This window comes from Artibeus jamaicensis, unplaced genomic scaffold, assembly GCF_021234435.1.
Source record: "Artibeus jamaicensis isolate MK-2021 breed Jamaican fruit bat unplaced genomic scaffold, CSHL_Jam_final contig_525, whole genome shotgun sequence".
Classification (NCBI taxonomy): domain Eukaryota; kingdom Metazoa; phylum Chordata; class Mammalia; order Chiroptera; family Phyllostomidae; genus Artibeus; species Artibeus jamaicensis.
Window position 1 is genome coordinate 12,919,633 of NW_026521874.1, and position 14,740 is coordinate 12,934,372.

The 14,740-nt window shown below is 49.5% G+C and overlaps 1 protein-coding gene across 2 annotated transcripts in view; it reads left to right on the forward strand.

Moving 5' to 3' along the window:
- The first annotated feature begins 293 nt into the window (after window positions 1-293).
- GRK3 (G protein-coupled receptor kinase 3) overlaps window positions 294-14,740 on the forward strand; it is a 110,171-nt gene continuing 95,724 nt past the window's right edge. The window contains exon 1 of one of the 2 annotated variants that reach the window (XM_037156211.2): window positions 294-617. In XM_037156211.2, coding sequence (XP_037012106.2) covers window positions 505-617 — 113 coding nt within the window. In that variant the 5' untranslated portion in view covers window positions 294-504. The remainder of the gene's footprint in view (window positions 618-14,740) is intronic. The other variant, XM_053669596.1, reaches the window with a different exon arrangement.

The following is a 14,740-nucleotide window of genomic DNA, read 5'->3' on the forward strand; positions in this document are numbered from 1 at the left end:
CCGCGCAAGTCCGACTTGCAGTGGTCCTGGGCGAGAGAGGGGCGTGAGAGCGCGGGGAGCAGGGGGCGGGAAGTCCGGAGGAGGAGGAGTAGAGGAAGTCCCTCGTGGCCACCCCGAGGGGAGGGCGGGACGGTGCCGGTGGGGACTCTGCCAGGAGGCACGGTGTTCCGAGGGCCTGGCCAGCCAGTCCCAGCGGGAAGGGTCACTCACCGCGGGGCGCGCTCTCCGAGCAGACCCCTCGCGGAAGGGGCGGGGGCGCGTGCGCGGGGCCGCGGGCGGCGCGCGCGGGGGGCGGGGCGCGGTGACCCCGGCGGGTGCAGGGCTGCGGCGCGCCGGGCGCTGAGCGGGACGCGGGAGGGGCGCGCGCGAAGGGGCGCGCGCGGTCGGGAGCGCGCGGGGGGCTGCCCCGGGGCGGCCCCCCCACGTCGGGGCGCAGCGGGCGGCGGCGGCGGGAGCGCGTCCCGTCCGGGTCCCGAGGAGCCGCCGCCGCCGCCGCTCGCCAACATGGCGGACCTAGAGGCCGTGCTGGCCGATGTCAGCTACTTGATGGCGATGGAAAAGAGCAAGGCGACCCCGGCCGCCCGCGCCAGCAAGAGGATCGTCCTGCCGGAGCCCAGGTACCGGCTTCCCGGGTCCGCGTCGCGGTCCCCAGCGGCCGCCAGCGACCCCCTGCGTCCGGGAGGGTTCGGGCGCTCGGCTGCTGCTTTCCCCCTCCGGCGACTTCGGGGAGTGGGCACTGCGGGGCCGGCCTCGCAGTTCCCGTCTCAGAAACGGGGCAGCGGAGGGCCGTTGGGGGGGACTCCGGGAAAGAGCGCCGCAAAGTGCCCCGCGCGCGGCGAGCGCTCCAACGAGGGGCTGGTTAGGATGTGGTTGTGACTTCGCTGGATCAGTTCCATACTTGTCGCCCCCTTCTGTCCCATCCCCGTCTCTCAAGCCAGCCCCATCCCTGTCTATCCGTACAGCCTGATCTTTCTCCCCGTAGTTCCCTCCTGTTCCATGCCTGTCCCTGTTGCCCCACCTCTGTTGCGCATTCTACCCCATCCCTATCCTCCCTGTCCAGCCCCTTCCTTCTGGTCTCCTTCTATCCATTCCTGTCATTCCCTTGAGCTCCATCCATCCTGGTCGTTCCTTCCCTGGTTCCTGCTGTCCGAGTTTCCAACCACCCTCTGCTCAGCCCCCTCTGGGCTCTTTAGTCGTGTAGGCATAGTGCCCTTTGTCCCAGGTATGTAAACTACAGTTCAAGGCTTGTTCCCTTCGAGGTCCATTCGTCTAGTTGGCTTCCTACCGTCCTTTCCTTTCCTCTTTGTGTCCCAGGCAGTAACGAGTGGACTGTGACCCACTCAGTCTTCTTTGTGGTGCCGAGTGTGTCACCTGAGCTGCTTCCCTCAACTGGCAGTTCCACTGGTGGCACTTTGTTAAAGAATTGAAATAAGATTCACTTGAAAATGCACATTGAATGGGTGATTCCAGACTGGGAGTTGTTTAAATAGCCAGAAGAAGGGCCCCCATGGAATTGGCAAGGGGCTTGGTGAGGCCATACCAAGTTGTAACTTAAAAAATGGTTTTAAATTAAATGTATTGGGTTGACATCGGTTATCAAGTTGTAATTTTATCTTAACTGAAAATGATGTATTATTGATGAGCTAGTAAAAGGCTTCACTAATTCATATCCTTATCAGAACCCCAGAAAAGATTCTTCATCAGATTAATAGTGACTTTCTAATAGTGTTTTAAACTAGCATTAGGGTTGGCGTCACCCCCCCCCCCTTTTTCCTAATTCACACCATCATGAGTTGTCAGCAAATGTGGCTTCTTCTCCCTAAACAGCTCTTGGTGGAATTAATGATAGAGACCTGCTCTTTAGGATGACCTTGAGGCCATGCAGTCTTGTAAACTATTGGAATCTACACCAAAGCCACTCTCCATTGGAAAGCGTCGGTCTCTGTAGCCTTATACGCCCAAGTTTGCTTCAATGTTAACCAGATACAAGGGGGAAAAATAAATCTTTCTTTCGATGCTAAGCCATCACCAGATTATTTTTACAGGTCCATTTATGAGTCCAAGCGCTACCCCATAGAAAGGATCAGCCCCTTTGAGTTATTTGCTGTGAAAAGCCAGATTGTGTCAATGAACACACACTTGCTAATTCTTTCTGGGTTGCTGGCCCTTCTCAGCCCCCACGTTGGGTTGGTTCTGCAGGCAGTGCTCTTTGAAAAGCAACGACAAACAGTAAAAATCAGGGAAGAGTCCAGACCATTTGGAGGGTTGTGAAATTAACACTCCGGGTCCGCCTGAACGCATCTGAAGCTCGTTGAGTAATCAGTGCCATTTAAAATTTCCAGCCACCGGGAAACGGGTTAAAACAAGAACATACCCTCCAAACCTGAATTTCATTAAAAAAACAAACTACATTTCTATAAATGTGGAATAAAATGCTTCATTCCTCTTTCCGCTGCCTTCCCTACCCTCCCTCAAGGGTAAGGAGCCCCAAGTATATAGAGTTTCTGCATGTAAATTCAATAAATTTTGACATGTGCAGTCTTTTTTGGGTGGTGTTGTGAGATATATAATATTACTAAAGTTAGGAACTTCTGTTCATTTTTTTCCCCCTCAGTGTTTCGAACTTAGTGTGACTTCTGCTTTTTAGTGTTTTTAAGGAGGTGCTTATGTGCTTAGGGTATTCACTTCCTTGTGTAAATGCCTTCGTTTTAGGTGGTATCGTTGACTGAGGCTTTTTTCTTACAAGGCAGAATTAGTGACTGGGAGCATATTCCTTATGACATTTTAGAAATGAGAGCTATCAGCAGGAGAGTAATTTTAGGAAACAGCTCTTTAGTAATTGATATTCCGTTGCTATTTTTAAAACAGACTCTTGAATTGTGCTGTTGGAGCCTTCTCCAGGGATCCTAATTTGTTTTTGTGTTTATCTCAATGGCTTTGGCTTTAGTTCCCTAATGGGACCATTGACATAGTAACCACCCCTGTGGCTGTGCGTTAGGATTTTTTGACTATGAGATTATCAGGTGAACCTCCTGCAAATTTTTTTTTTTCCTATTCCTGCGGTGCCGTTAGTGGTCTACCTGCTGGATTTCGGAGTGGGGATGGAAGGTTTGGGGGCTTTCTGGGTGTGGTAAGAGTTGGTCGAGTGTGAAAATGCCTCAGCGTGGTGACTCAGAAAAGCTAGTGTGATTTCACTCATTCGGTGAAGGTTCCTGGTCAGACACACGTTTTCTGACAAGAGTTTCTAGTTCATTTTGGAGGGATCCGTGTGCTCGAGAAGGAGATTGAGATTTGCGTTTTTAGTCCCTAAGTGAGAAATGGAAAACAAGCCCTTGGTGTCTCACCAGTGACACCAGTGACTTTTTATTTCCAGTGAATTATTTGAAGTCACTATAGTCTTCTGGGTGCTTCCTTATTTCAGTGACTTTGCCTTTTCCACAGTTTTGCACACAAAAGCAGCAGAGTCCCTCCAGCTTAACTGAAAGGAGACTGAGGGGGGGGAGGGAGTGGGGGCTGCAGAGAACCTCAGCCAATGGGCCAGGCTGCTCCCCGGGGAGATGTTACTTTTCTGAGATGGCCAGAGACAACCATTTTGTTATGTTGACACGTTATTCAGTTAACGAACCAATGAGTGTAAATCCTGTAAAAGCTGACTATTTGTCCAAGTCATAAAGCTGCTCTGGCTGACTGAAATATTTGTTGAGCTAATGAAGCAAATAATGGGCTGTATCGAGAAGAGTAAACTGATCCCGGGACTCACCGTGCAGGCCCCATGCAAAACCCGGTCGTTCAGATATGCATGCCGGTTGTCTCAGGCCGTGTCAGAAAAGAAATGCTTTTATTTAATAGAGTCTGATTCATAAGCCGAGGCTGATGGGGGATCACCATCTTAAAAAAGTAAGGCCTGGGGTGACAAAGACAGCTTTTGCGTTAGGCTCAGTACTCCGTAAACCTTTTCCAAACAAAGGTTGTTGGACCTGGCCTTCCACGTGGTTGAAAGAGGTTGAGAAACACAAAACTGATCTTTTCCCCGGAGTGGCATCTCTGCTTATGTGGACACTGAAAATTGGGATCATCAGTTGCAAAGCTTGGCCTTTCGGAGTATTCATAGAACGTGCTAAGGGGTTTTGAAAACAACATTTTAATGATTCTCTATTTTATTTCCTCGGAGCATCGAGACAGACTTAAGGAGATGGGTGGCGTTTTTGACGTTAATTCAGTACGGGGCTGTACAGCCATTTCTCTGAGGTGCCGAAGGGGGTGCTCCAACGGACCCTGTGTGCACGGTGGCTGCCTCCTTCAAGGGCCTTAGGGTCTAGTGGGAAATAACCAGCCTTGAGCCAAGAGAGATGTTTACTTTAAAGTGAAGTTGTGTGAAGATTCCGTTTAACCAAAGACTGAGGATGGCTTTTATTAGTCTGTATTCACAGAACACATTGTTTGCTCATGGTTTTACATCAAATTCTTAAATTATTTCCTTTGAAGAGCTACCTCTCCATAATGTACAGGAGTCAAATAATATAGTTCTCTAAAATGACCATTGACTCCCATAATATATGGGAGTCAAATACTGTGGGAGGGCCCATCTTCCTATTGGTAAAACTGCCCTAGGAAATTGATCTTGAGAAGTAGTTCAGTTTTCTTTCATGGAAGTGGAGTTTCTTCAGTCACTTCCCAAACTCCAGGCAGTGAGTGAGTGTTGGAGAACTTGAAATTGTCCCCTCTGCTTTGGTCTTAGGGATGTCCTGTGCCTGTCCCCTCTGTGCCCCAGCCTAGCTTCAAACTGAAAAGTCAAGGTGAAGAGAAAGAACAGCCTTCAGGGAGGGAATGCTCTTCATTGTCAGTGGGAGTTATTTCTACGTATGAATGGGGGGGGTGGGGGGTGTCTTGCTTCTGTTTCACTAGGGTGCAGATACAAAGTGTAATTTGTTCTGGCCTTTCAGTTATTATTTCGTTCTTGGTCAAAGCTAGTTTGTGTCCGTGTGAAGTTGTAAGTGTGGTGTGTTGCTGTCAGTTCCTATAAATGGACATTCGTGCAGTCCGTTTGGGCCCTAGAGTCTGCCGGAGCCGGCACCGTGCGGCGCTTGGAGTCGCCCCGCCCATTTAGATCTCGCCGAGGCCCTGGGCCTGCCTCTCACGTGCAGTGTCTTAGAAACCGCCTCTGAGAGCGCCACCTCAGCACGCTGAATTTGACTCTGCCACACATCTGTTTGGACCAAGATGGGGACTTTTGGGTCAGGAACCAAGGCTGGCAGAAGGGAAGTTTAGGTCTTCATCCGTCAGTGCCTGGCCAGCAGAGTTGGATTTCAGAGTCGGAGAGAACAGAATGCTGGGGTCCCTGTAGCCCTGCCAAGGGGAAGAGAACAGTAACTTCCAGGAAGCAGCGATATACTAACTACTGTTTATTGAGAACTTACCCTCCACCAGGCAGTTTGCAGAAGTGATACATTTGTTCTTCTGTCTTATTGTGGAAGTAACATTGGCCCCATTTTACCAAAGGAGCAGGTGCTCAGGGAGGTTAAGGAGCCCAGCCCAGGTGACAGCTGAACTTGACCGAGGTTTTCCTCAGTCTGGGTTCTTTCTACCTTGCTGTGCCCTCTCTTGAAAAGGAATAATGAACATCCTCTCCGCTCATTTTGCAAGGAATGGACAGAATAGCAACACTTTTGTGTTTGGGGAAGTGCCGTTTTGCGGCTGTCTCCATCAGCTGCTGGTACACCCTTGGAAGAGTCAGGCCTGTCCTCGGAGACTGTTAGAGAGCAGCGGTTCCTCCGGGACCCTGGAGAACGGTAATTACGGCTAAGTGAATCAGCAGTCCGCCCTCGTCTCCCATGAGGAGCTTGAGGGTTAAACGCCTGTTCTGTTTAACACAAGACGTGCAGGCTTGCTGCTCTTAGTGAGAAATTGTCTAAAAGACCACTCCCCCCACCCCACACCCCGCTCCCCCTGGCCTGCAAACAGTATTTCTACAATTTAGAAAAAAGGGCAGCTCAGGCTATCCCCCGACACCCCCCCCCCCCAAGAAATCTCCATTTCAGGGAAAAGGGTTAAAGGGCAAAACAATATTTTAGGCTTTATTTGCAATATCACTTTCCATTCAAATACCTTCCTTTGTGAAGGAACCTGTGTTTGGAGGCCGCCGCGGGTGAAGCTGCACTCGGCCAGCGGGATGGTCTTGTCTGGCCTTGTTCTCTGGGCACCGGCAACGGGGAAATGGGAGTGTTATTAAGTCATTTGTATGATAAGTCACTGGCATGCTAATGAGGCTGGATGTGCCAGACCTGCCTCTGCCGCTTTTATTTCTCGCTTCCTTGTTCTTCTCTGTGTTTTTTTTTTTTTTTTTAATCACTGATTAGACGTTAGAACCCCTGGACCTACTTTTTTTTTTTTTTATTGCTACCGGCAGTCTCAAAATGCAGAAGTAAAACCTTGGCTCCTCACTCAGATCCCGTATCTTCTAGTAGGAAGTCTTCCTTTAGGTCGTCTGTGGAAGCTTCAGTGCGGAGCACACACACATTCTGGTGCTTTGTACAGGACATTGCAGGACGAGCCCATTAGGAAGTACAGGGGAAATATTTTTGCAGTTCATCTGCCTGGTGACTGGCGGTTTGGTACCAGACAGCCTTGACCCAGCCTTGGGCCTGTACTTGTTCGCTACCATTTCCTTCTTCCAGGGTCCTGGGAGCAGGGGGAGGTGATTGCAGGAGAGTAGCTAGGGCAGACCTTCCTCCTTGGTCAGCTTGGAGGCCAGCCGTCGTCGCCGGCCCCTCGTTTTCCTGTGTCCTCCCTGCTACAGTATGTCACATACAATAAAAGAGGAAGTTCTAGATTAGGAATGAAACGATATGGACCCGATTCCACTGGCAGCTCGCCACGGGTCCTCGGCGAGTCGCCCGGATCCTCCGTGTTGCGTTTCCCATCTCTACAATGTGGTGTCTGTTCATTTCTGGTCCTGAAGTGACCCCATAAAAATCTCAGTGTCTTATAAGCATTTTCTGCCCATGCAGTGTATTTGTAAACAGGAGGAAACACTAATTTCAGACACAGATAACTCAAGAGAAAACGATTGAAGTATCGCAAGATGATTTTCTTCTCACTACACCATGAATGGTTGCTGTTGGGGTTATACGCAGTACATGATGTCACGCCTTTAGACAGCAGGAGGCAGCCGCAGATGTGAGGTGGGACGCACGGGGGTGGGGGGGGCGGCCCTCGGGCCTGCGCCCAGAGGGACAGCTTCAGGGGCGGGGCTTTCATAAAGTCGGGCTGTCGATGGGGCGGGGCAGGGCGGGGCGGGGCGATGTTGGCCTTTGACCCATACGAAGACGAGTTTCCCAGATTTCTTCTCAGTTTTTTTCCTCTAGCTCCGTTTGGCTCTGTGTCTAGAACCTTCTGTACATGGTGCCTCACTTGATTCCTTTTCTTCCTTTCCTTCCTTCCTCCCTCTCCCCATTTCTTTTTCCCTCCCTCCTTCCCTTCCATCCATCCATCCATCCATCCATCATCTGTTCATCTATCCACCCACCTGCCCACCTGGCTCTGGCTGTGTTAGCCTCAGTACGCGTTCACGAGTGTGCTACTCTTAACTGCAGATAACTAAGCAATGAGGAGAGTTGACTCACACTTCAGACGTCTTCTGCTTCAATGAACCAAAAGCATCATGTAAAAGCCACAGGCTGCGATACACTGAGCGGAGGTGGTTCATTCCAGGTGTCCTTAGATGTGACACTGCGGTGTATCTTGTTTGAAAAGATCCTGGAGAACGTCCGGTCTGGTCATGCACTGGGTGGGTCACTTCCCTGTCTGACATCCAGGGTCATCTTTGAGGAGCGTCTCCGGAAGCTCTGTGGTGTCGCAAAGTTTCCCTGTAAATCATTCTGTGCACCGATCTCTTACTGTCATTTTGTGCCCGTGCAAAACGAGTTTACTCTCCCTCGGAAGTGAGAGGCCTTCAGATACTCGAAGGCACCTCCCCGAGCCTGTCGGAGGAAGCCACGCTCCACTCCTCAGCCACTCCCCTCACCCTGCCGGGGTCTGCGCTCATCGGCCTCCGTGCCACCTGGCTGAGGGGAACATCAAACGCGGAGGAGACTAACGATGTATTATTTGTAGAAGTACTATGATTAATTCAGTGATGGCAAAACTGGTAGGAAGTCCTGTTTCCAGGGTGTGGTCAAGTCCCTCTGCAGGTCCATCCACGGGAGAAAGTCTCAGGCTCCTCAGATGGTTTAGAGGTCATGGCTGCTGTTCGGTCAGGGGACTGCCGTTTCCGTGGTCAGCATCTGGAGGCCGGATGCAGCTGCAGGCATCGTGACAACGATCACGCTGCAGGGAGCTGAGTGAGTGCTCGGCGTGTGTACGTTTTAGGTAATTAGGAGCTAAAATATTTTAGGGAGAAAGCGGGCTTCGTGTTGAAGTGTTCTTCTGAGGGCTTTAGGGTGTACATTTTCCTGTGCTAAAAACTCGCAGTGCCGTTGGCTACGAGAAGCAGTGAGCGCTTTTGTTTTCGGCGACACCGCCTTCCCGAACGCTAAGCTCTTGCTTACTGCCTTGTGTAATTACATCAGCCCCTCGCTCTCCGTTATTTTATCTGGAAAGGTAACTCTGGTTATATTTTCAGGTTATTTCTCTTAAATTTTCTGTATCTGTATTGCTTTTGATAAGGATTTAAGTTAAAAATGAACTAGACATTACATGGGAAGGCGTTTACACAGCTGTGAAATATTGCAGACTTTCATTTTGCCTTGTGACTAAGGCTGTGATGATATTTTAGATTTTTTTTTTTTACAGATTTTATTTATTTCTTTTTAGATAGAGGGGAAGGGAGGGAGAAAGAGAGGGAGAGAAACATCATTGTGTGGTTGCCTCTCACATGCTCTCAACTGGGGACCTGGCCTGCAACCCAGGCATGTGCCCTGACTGGGAATTGAACTGGTAACCCTTTGGTTCACAGGCTGGCACTTAATCCACTGAGCTACACTGGCTGAGACTAGATGTATCGTTTAAAAATATGATGCCCTGGCCGGTGTGGCTCAGCTGCTTGGAGCATTGTCCTGTAACCGAAAGGTTGTGGGTCTGATTCCTGGTCAGGGCACATGCCTAGGTTGTGAGTTCAGTCCCCCGTCTAGGCACGTATGATCCTGGTCCTGGTGTGTACTGGAGGCAAACCAATTGATGCTTCTCTCTTGCATTGATGTTTCTCTGTCTTTCCAAGAGTAATTAGAAAATAGTCCTTGGGTAAGGATTGGAAAAAAAAATGTGGCTCTTGCTGTTTGGTATGGATGGGGGGTCACACTCCAGGGAGAAGTGGAAGTAACCCCAATGCCTGAGGCCATGGGACTCGAATGCACATCTTCTAGGGGTCCCGCTTCTTTCACCTCCATTTACCTTTGTTTTCCTTGTTACCGTGAAACTGGGACAGGAACGAGGCAGTGACTCTGTCGTGACAATACTGAGTGTGGGGTGTCAAGTTTTTGTGCTTTCTTTTCCGTTTCGGACTTGCCTCCTTCTGTTTCACTTTTACTGACAGCGGAGGAAAGGTTATTATGTACGTTATAAAACATCGCGGCTACCATTGGTCAGGAAGGGAGAGGTGTTTTCCACACACTTTCTACGTAATGACTGAGGAGATGCTATGTCATTGATTGCCCACCCAACCCTCCCAAACCCCTGAGTTTGATGTTTGGGGATTTCTTAGGGTTTAATCATTTCGTTGATTTTTTAAAATTTTATGTGGAAAACCAGCTAGTATCTCTGTTTCTGTCCTTTAAATCTAGTGACCAGCTTTATGGGGGAATGATGTTCGAAATTATTTTTAACACTCGGGTTACTTTATAAAAATCGCTAATTTTTCTCTGGCGATTTCATCCTGGAAAGTGAGGCAGGTTGTGGAAACCCCGTCACGGGAGTTTGGAGTTTCGGGTTTCGGATTCCGGCCAGTGGTCACCTCCGGACCTTGTCGGGCAGCACAGAGGACGGCAGAGCAGGCGGCAGAAGCAGGACTCTGCTGAAGGGCCTCCGTGGCTCTGCCCGGTTCACATTCCCCCAGCCCTGGGTGACTTTCGTGAGAGCCAGGTTGTAACTTGGATCCGTATCGAAGTGATCATGATGGAGGTGAACGTGTTGGGCTTCCCACGGCTGCCTCCGGAAGTGCAGTGGCCCTTGGAGGCGGCACAGCCAGCACCAGCCCATGACCTCGTCTACTCCAGCTGGGACCCAGTCATAGCTCCCTGGGTGGCTTTACGCCCGACGTGGATGCTTGAATTCCTTGCCGGGGAGCGGCTTCAGTGTCGACGTGTCTTTCCGTGTTTCTGTGTTTCCTGTTCTCAGTGGCAGGCGGCCTGTGCTGGATTTGCTAGGACAGTCACTGAAGCCACAGCAAGGCTAGCCAGCTCCGGGGCCTTTGGCACTTCTCTGTCCTTTGTGTCACGTGTAGGCCTAAAATTTTAATTCTCAGAGGGCAAGGTTTTTCCCTTACTTTCTGATTCCTTGGAAATGTCTCTACAATACTCATTATCTCCATTTAAGAAGGAGGAAGTTTAGGTTCAAAGGGAAGCTGATTGCTCAAGGTCACATTGACAGCAAAGGGCCCAGCGAGCCTCAGTGCAAACGCTGTGCATTGACACAGATGCCTGCAGACTTGAGTTTTGCCTCCTAGACCGTCTTGGAGAAGAAGGCTCTCAGGTTTGGGGGGGGAGCATTGCCAGTTTCCGAAGTCACTAACACATTTGAAAATGCGTTGTCTTCATTCAGTACAGGGTTATCGACCACAGGGAACTGAAGGGGTGCTCCAGTAACTTACACATAATTCTCCTGGAGACATCGATTTAATAATAAATATATGAGTAATTCCTTAAGACATGTCAGAAATGTTATGGTTAGTAACAGGATAGTTATCAATGACGGCTGCCCTGGCTGGTGTTGCTCAGTGGGTGCACTGCCGGCCTGCGAACCAGAGGGTTCGATCCCTGGTCTAGGGCACAGGCCTGGCTTGCAGGCCAGGTCCCCTGTGGGGGGTACGGGAGAGGCAACCATGCACTGATGTTTCTCTCTCTTCCTCCTTCCCTTCCCCTCTCTAAAAATAAATAAATACAATCTTTACAAAAATGATGATGGCAGTGCTATAAACTGAGAAAAGCTGCACGTCAAGGGGTCTTAATATTTTCTCACCCCCAACATTGTTTTATAATTTCACAGGCACGCTTATCTTAAAAGCAAAATTAAAATTCCTGTCTCTCCGGGTCACCAGGCAAATGCGGATCCTTGACTCCAACACTCTTATCAGTTACTCTCAGCACATAAAGGATTTTTATGTCCCGAGATAACGTCGGGTTGTTGTTTTTGATAATGTTGTTAGTGGCGCATTGTACATCGTGATAGGAGATAGAACAGGTCGCATGTTTAACCGGTGCCCAGGAAGGTGGTTGAGGTCACGCTGGGGCGGGGTTCTCTGTGTTGGAGCGCACTAAGTGAGCACTGTGACGACGTGTGGCTTTGCCCTGTCGGTCAGGTAGAGACGGTCTGAGTCCTTTCTGTTGCTGCTGCATGTGCCATAAAATCGTTCTGTGCCTAACCCTCTGTTCGGAATCTCAGCAGCTGTTATTTCAGGGAATGTGCTTACCTGCGGATCTCTGGCCCCGTGTGTTCTGTAGAATAGTGCCCGTAGAAGTAAGTAAGATGCAGGCATTTGCGGCTTTGCCAGATGATGCCAAATTGCCTTCTCTATTTTTAAGAATAAACAGAGCTGCATTCAGAAGTCTCAATGTTGTTATTTAAAGTTATTTCACAGAGACTCTACAGATGCAGCTGGGTAATAAGAATTAAGATCTTAACTGCAAATATGTGAGTACATGACAAGAGCTAAGAAAGAACCCTGTAAGATTAAATTTGAATTAGGAAGTCATTTTAAATGCATGATCCTTTTTTCTTTTCAAATCTATGCATTTACCCTCCCCAGCCACGGAAAATTCCAAGCAGAACCTGCAGCCTCGTCTCCGGGGGCAGCTGCACGGCCACACCTGACTCAGGGTGCCGTCCGGGGCTGGGCAGGGAGTCCGGACCCCTGTTGTACCCAGCAGCAGAGGAGCCAGGCAGGGGTTGGGGTGGGCACCAAACCTAACATGCACATACACAGGAAAAAGGGATTCTCTTGGCCAGAGGTGGGGTGGTCGGAACATGGAAAGAGTATGGCTGCAGTTGATTAAAATGCTCTGTCTCTCGAAACCCTTGTGGTAGGCAGAATACTGGCCCCCTGAAATGTCCACTTCCTAATCCCCAGAACCTCTGAATGTGCTGTGTATACGTGGTGAGAGGACGAGGTTGCAGATGGAAGTAAGGAAGCTCACGCGCTGAGTGAAGATACAGAGATTGTCCTGGGTTTGTGGGAGGGCCCAGGGTATTACTAGGCGGGCAGGAAGGGGCCCACCTGCCAGTCAGTGCCGGCCTTGAAGATGGAGTGGGCCCATGGGCCCAGGAGTGTGGCCCTGAGGAGCTGGACTCTCCCCTCAGCCTCCACTGGGTCCACACCCTGGCGGCACTTTGACCTCTGCCCAGTGAGACCCATGTCAGGCGTCCTGCCTACCCATCTGTAATGTGATGACTTTCTGTTGTTTTAAACCCCCAGGTTTGCAGTCAAATGTCACATCAGCAGTAGGAGGCAGATACTCCCCTGCTTCCATAAAAGAGATCCATCCCCAAACAAACAGGAAAATGACACTCTGTACTTATCACCATTGGCAGTAAAAGTAGGGCACCAGCTCTGTCTCTGAATGGTGACAATCAGAAGGGGAAAGAATTAAGCATGTCTCTTGTCTTTCCTGTAAGAAATACATTGTAGGGTAAGCCATAGGTCCTAGTTGATGGAGGCTCATTCTTCTAAGAATTACCAACTGAGTTTTGGAAGTCTTTTTCACATCACCGAGCAGAAATAACTCCGTGCCTCCGTAAGTGAGGCGGTGTGAACTATCAACACCGCCCAGTGAGCGTCCCTGCCCCCAGAAGGGGCACTGGGACAGAATCGAGTCTTGAGCGGTCCCTTTGAGCCTGCAGGAAATGTGGAGGTAGGAACAGAGGAGGAAGCGGACTGGTACATGCCGGGTGGAGCCTCCTCTGGGACTGCTGACTCGGTTTCCTCAGTTGAGTCACCGGTGCGGAGATGAAAAGTGGGTGGTGGGGAGAAGGAGGGGACTCTAGAGGAAAACAGAATTCAGGGGCGTAACAGTCAAACACATGTACAGTCTTGATTCGGTCCCGATCAAACCCACCAACTGTGCAAAATAAGAGAATAATGGAATTTGCATAGGAACTGCATACTGGGTCTTCAGGAGTTATTGGTATTATTTCCAGGGTGAGGGTGGGGAGGGACAGCAGGTTGTGTTTCCGTAAGGAGAATGCCCATAACGTTCAGAAATGCAAACGAAAGAAATAAGCGTAAAATGACATGTAGTCTGAGGTTTGCTTTAAAATGCTTTAAAAAATAGGGGAGCATTGGCGGGAAGGATAAAAGCAGCAGACTAAAATCTTGATAACACGTGTGTTGAATGACAGTTACGGAGGTTCACTGTACTCCATTGCATGGTTGAACATTCTTAGAACAAGTTTTAAAAACAGTTGAGCAGATGTGTAGGTGGGAGGACCACAACCGTGTTCTTGCAGGGCTGACAAAAACCTGAGGCGTCCCTGTGTCCCGTGTGAGAGCACTCACAGGACACAACTTCCTATGAGAGCTTTGCACACAGATGCAAGACGTACTGCGACTTAGAAGGGAGGAAGATGTGCTTTTTGGGAACTGCATCAGATGACGTAAAACCAGGCTTCCTGACACTGATGCAGGGATGTGGGTAGGGTTTTCATTTGCAGCCAGAGTCTTGACTCGTACAAGCAGCGTGGACAGATTTATAACCTCTTGCCTCAAAGACATCTCAGAGAAGGTCAAGAAGAGAAAGATGCAGGAAGGCTGTAGAAGAGGGAGTGCGTAGTAAGAATGAAACTTCAGCAAATCATCCATTCACTCTGAGTACAAACAACTTCACTGAACTTTATGTGGTTATGAGTAGCTCTTCAGTCATAACTCTGATGTTTAAATGAAGCAGGGGAAAAATTAACTCATGCTATGTGAGACGACCCCCCGCCTAAGTGTACTTGCCATGCCTAATGAAACGGTACAATGTAAGTGTCTCTCATTAAACTTACTTGAGCAGCTTTCTATTTTTAAATTATCTGAATATTAATTTGTCAGAACCTTTAAAATAAATGTTTTTTAATGTGTCGCTCTAAACCAGAGCTCACTGACTGATTACCAAGTAGGCCAGTGTGAAGAAAAACGAAACTTTGGGAGGAGAAGTCGGAGAAAACCGGAACATGCGCAGAGCCAGGAGGTGGTTCTAGACGGGAAGGCTCCCTGTTGGGAAGAGGCCCGGTCTCTTTACGGTAACCTGTAAATCCGAGGCGACCCGAGTCAGGGCCCAGTAGAGTCACAGACACCCCTTTTCCCACAGACTCAAAATGCCCCCTTCATACATAAACCAAATTACATTCCATAGATGAATATAAATAGACATATACGACTTTGCAGACCGTGTCAGTGCCTGTACCAACACCACACTGTTTTAAATGAAATGGTAGCCCTGGCTTTTGCGGCTCAGTGGATTGAATGCCGGCCTGTGAACCAAAGGGTCGCTGGTTCAATTCCCAGTCAGGGCACATGCCTGGGTTGTAGGCCAGGTCCCCAGTGGGGGGCGCT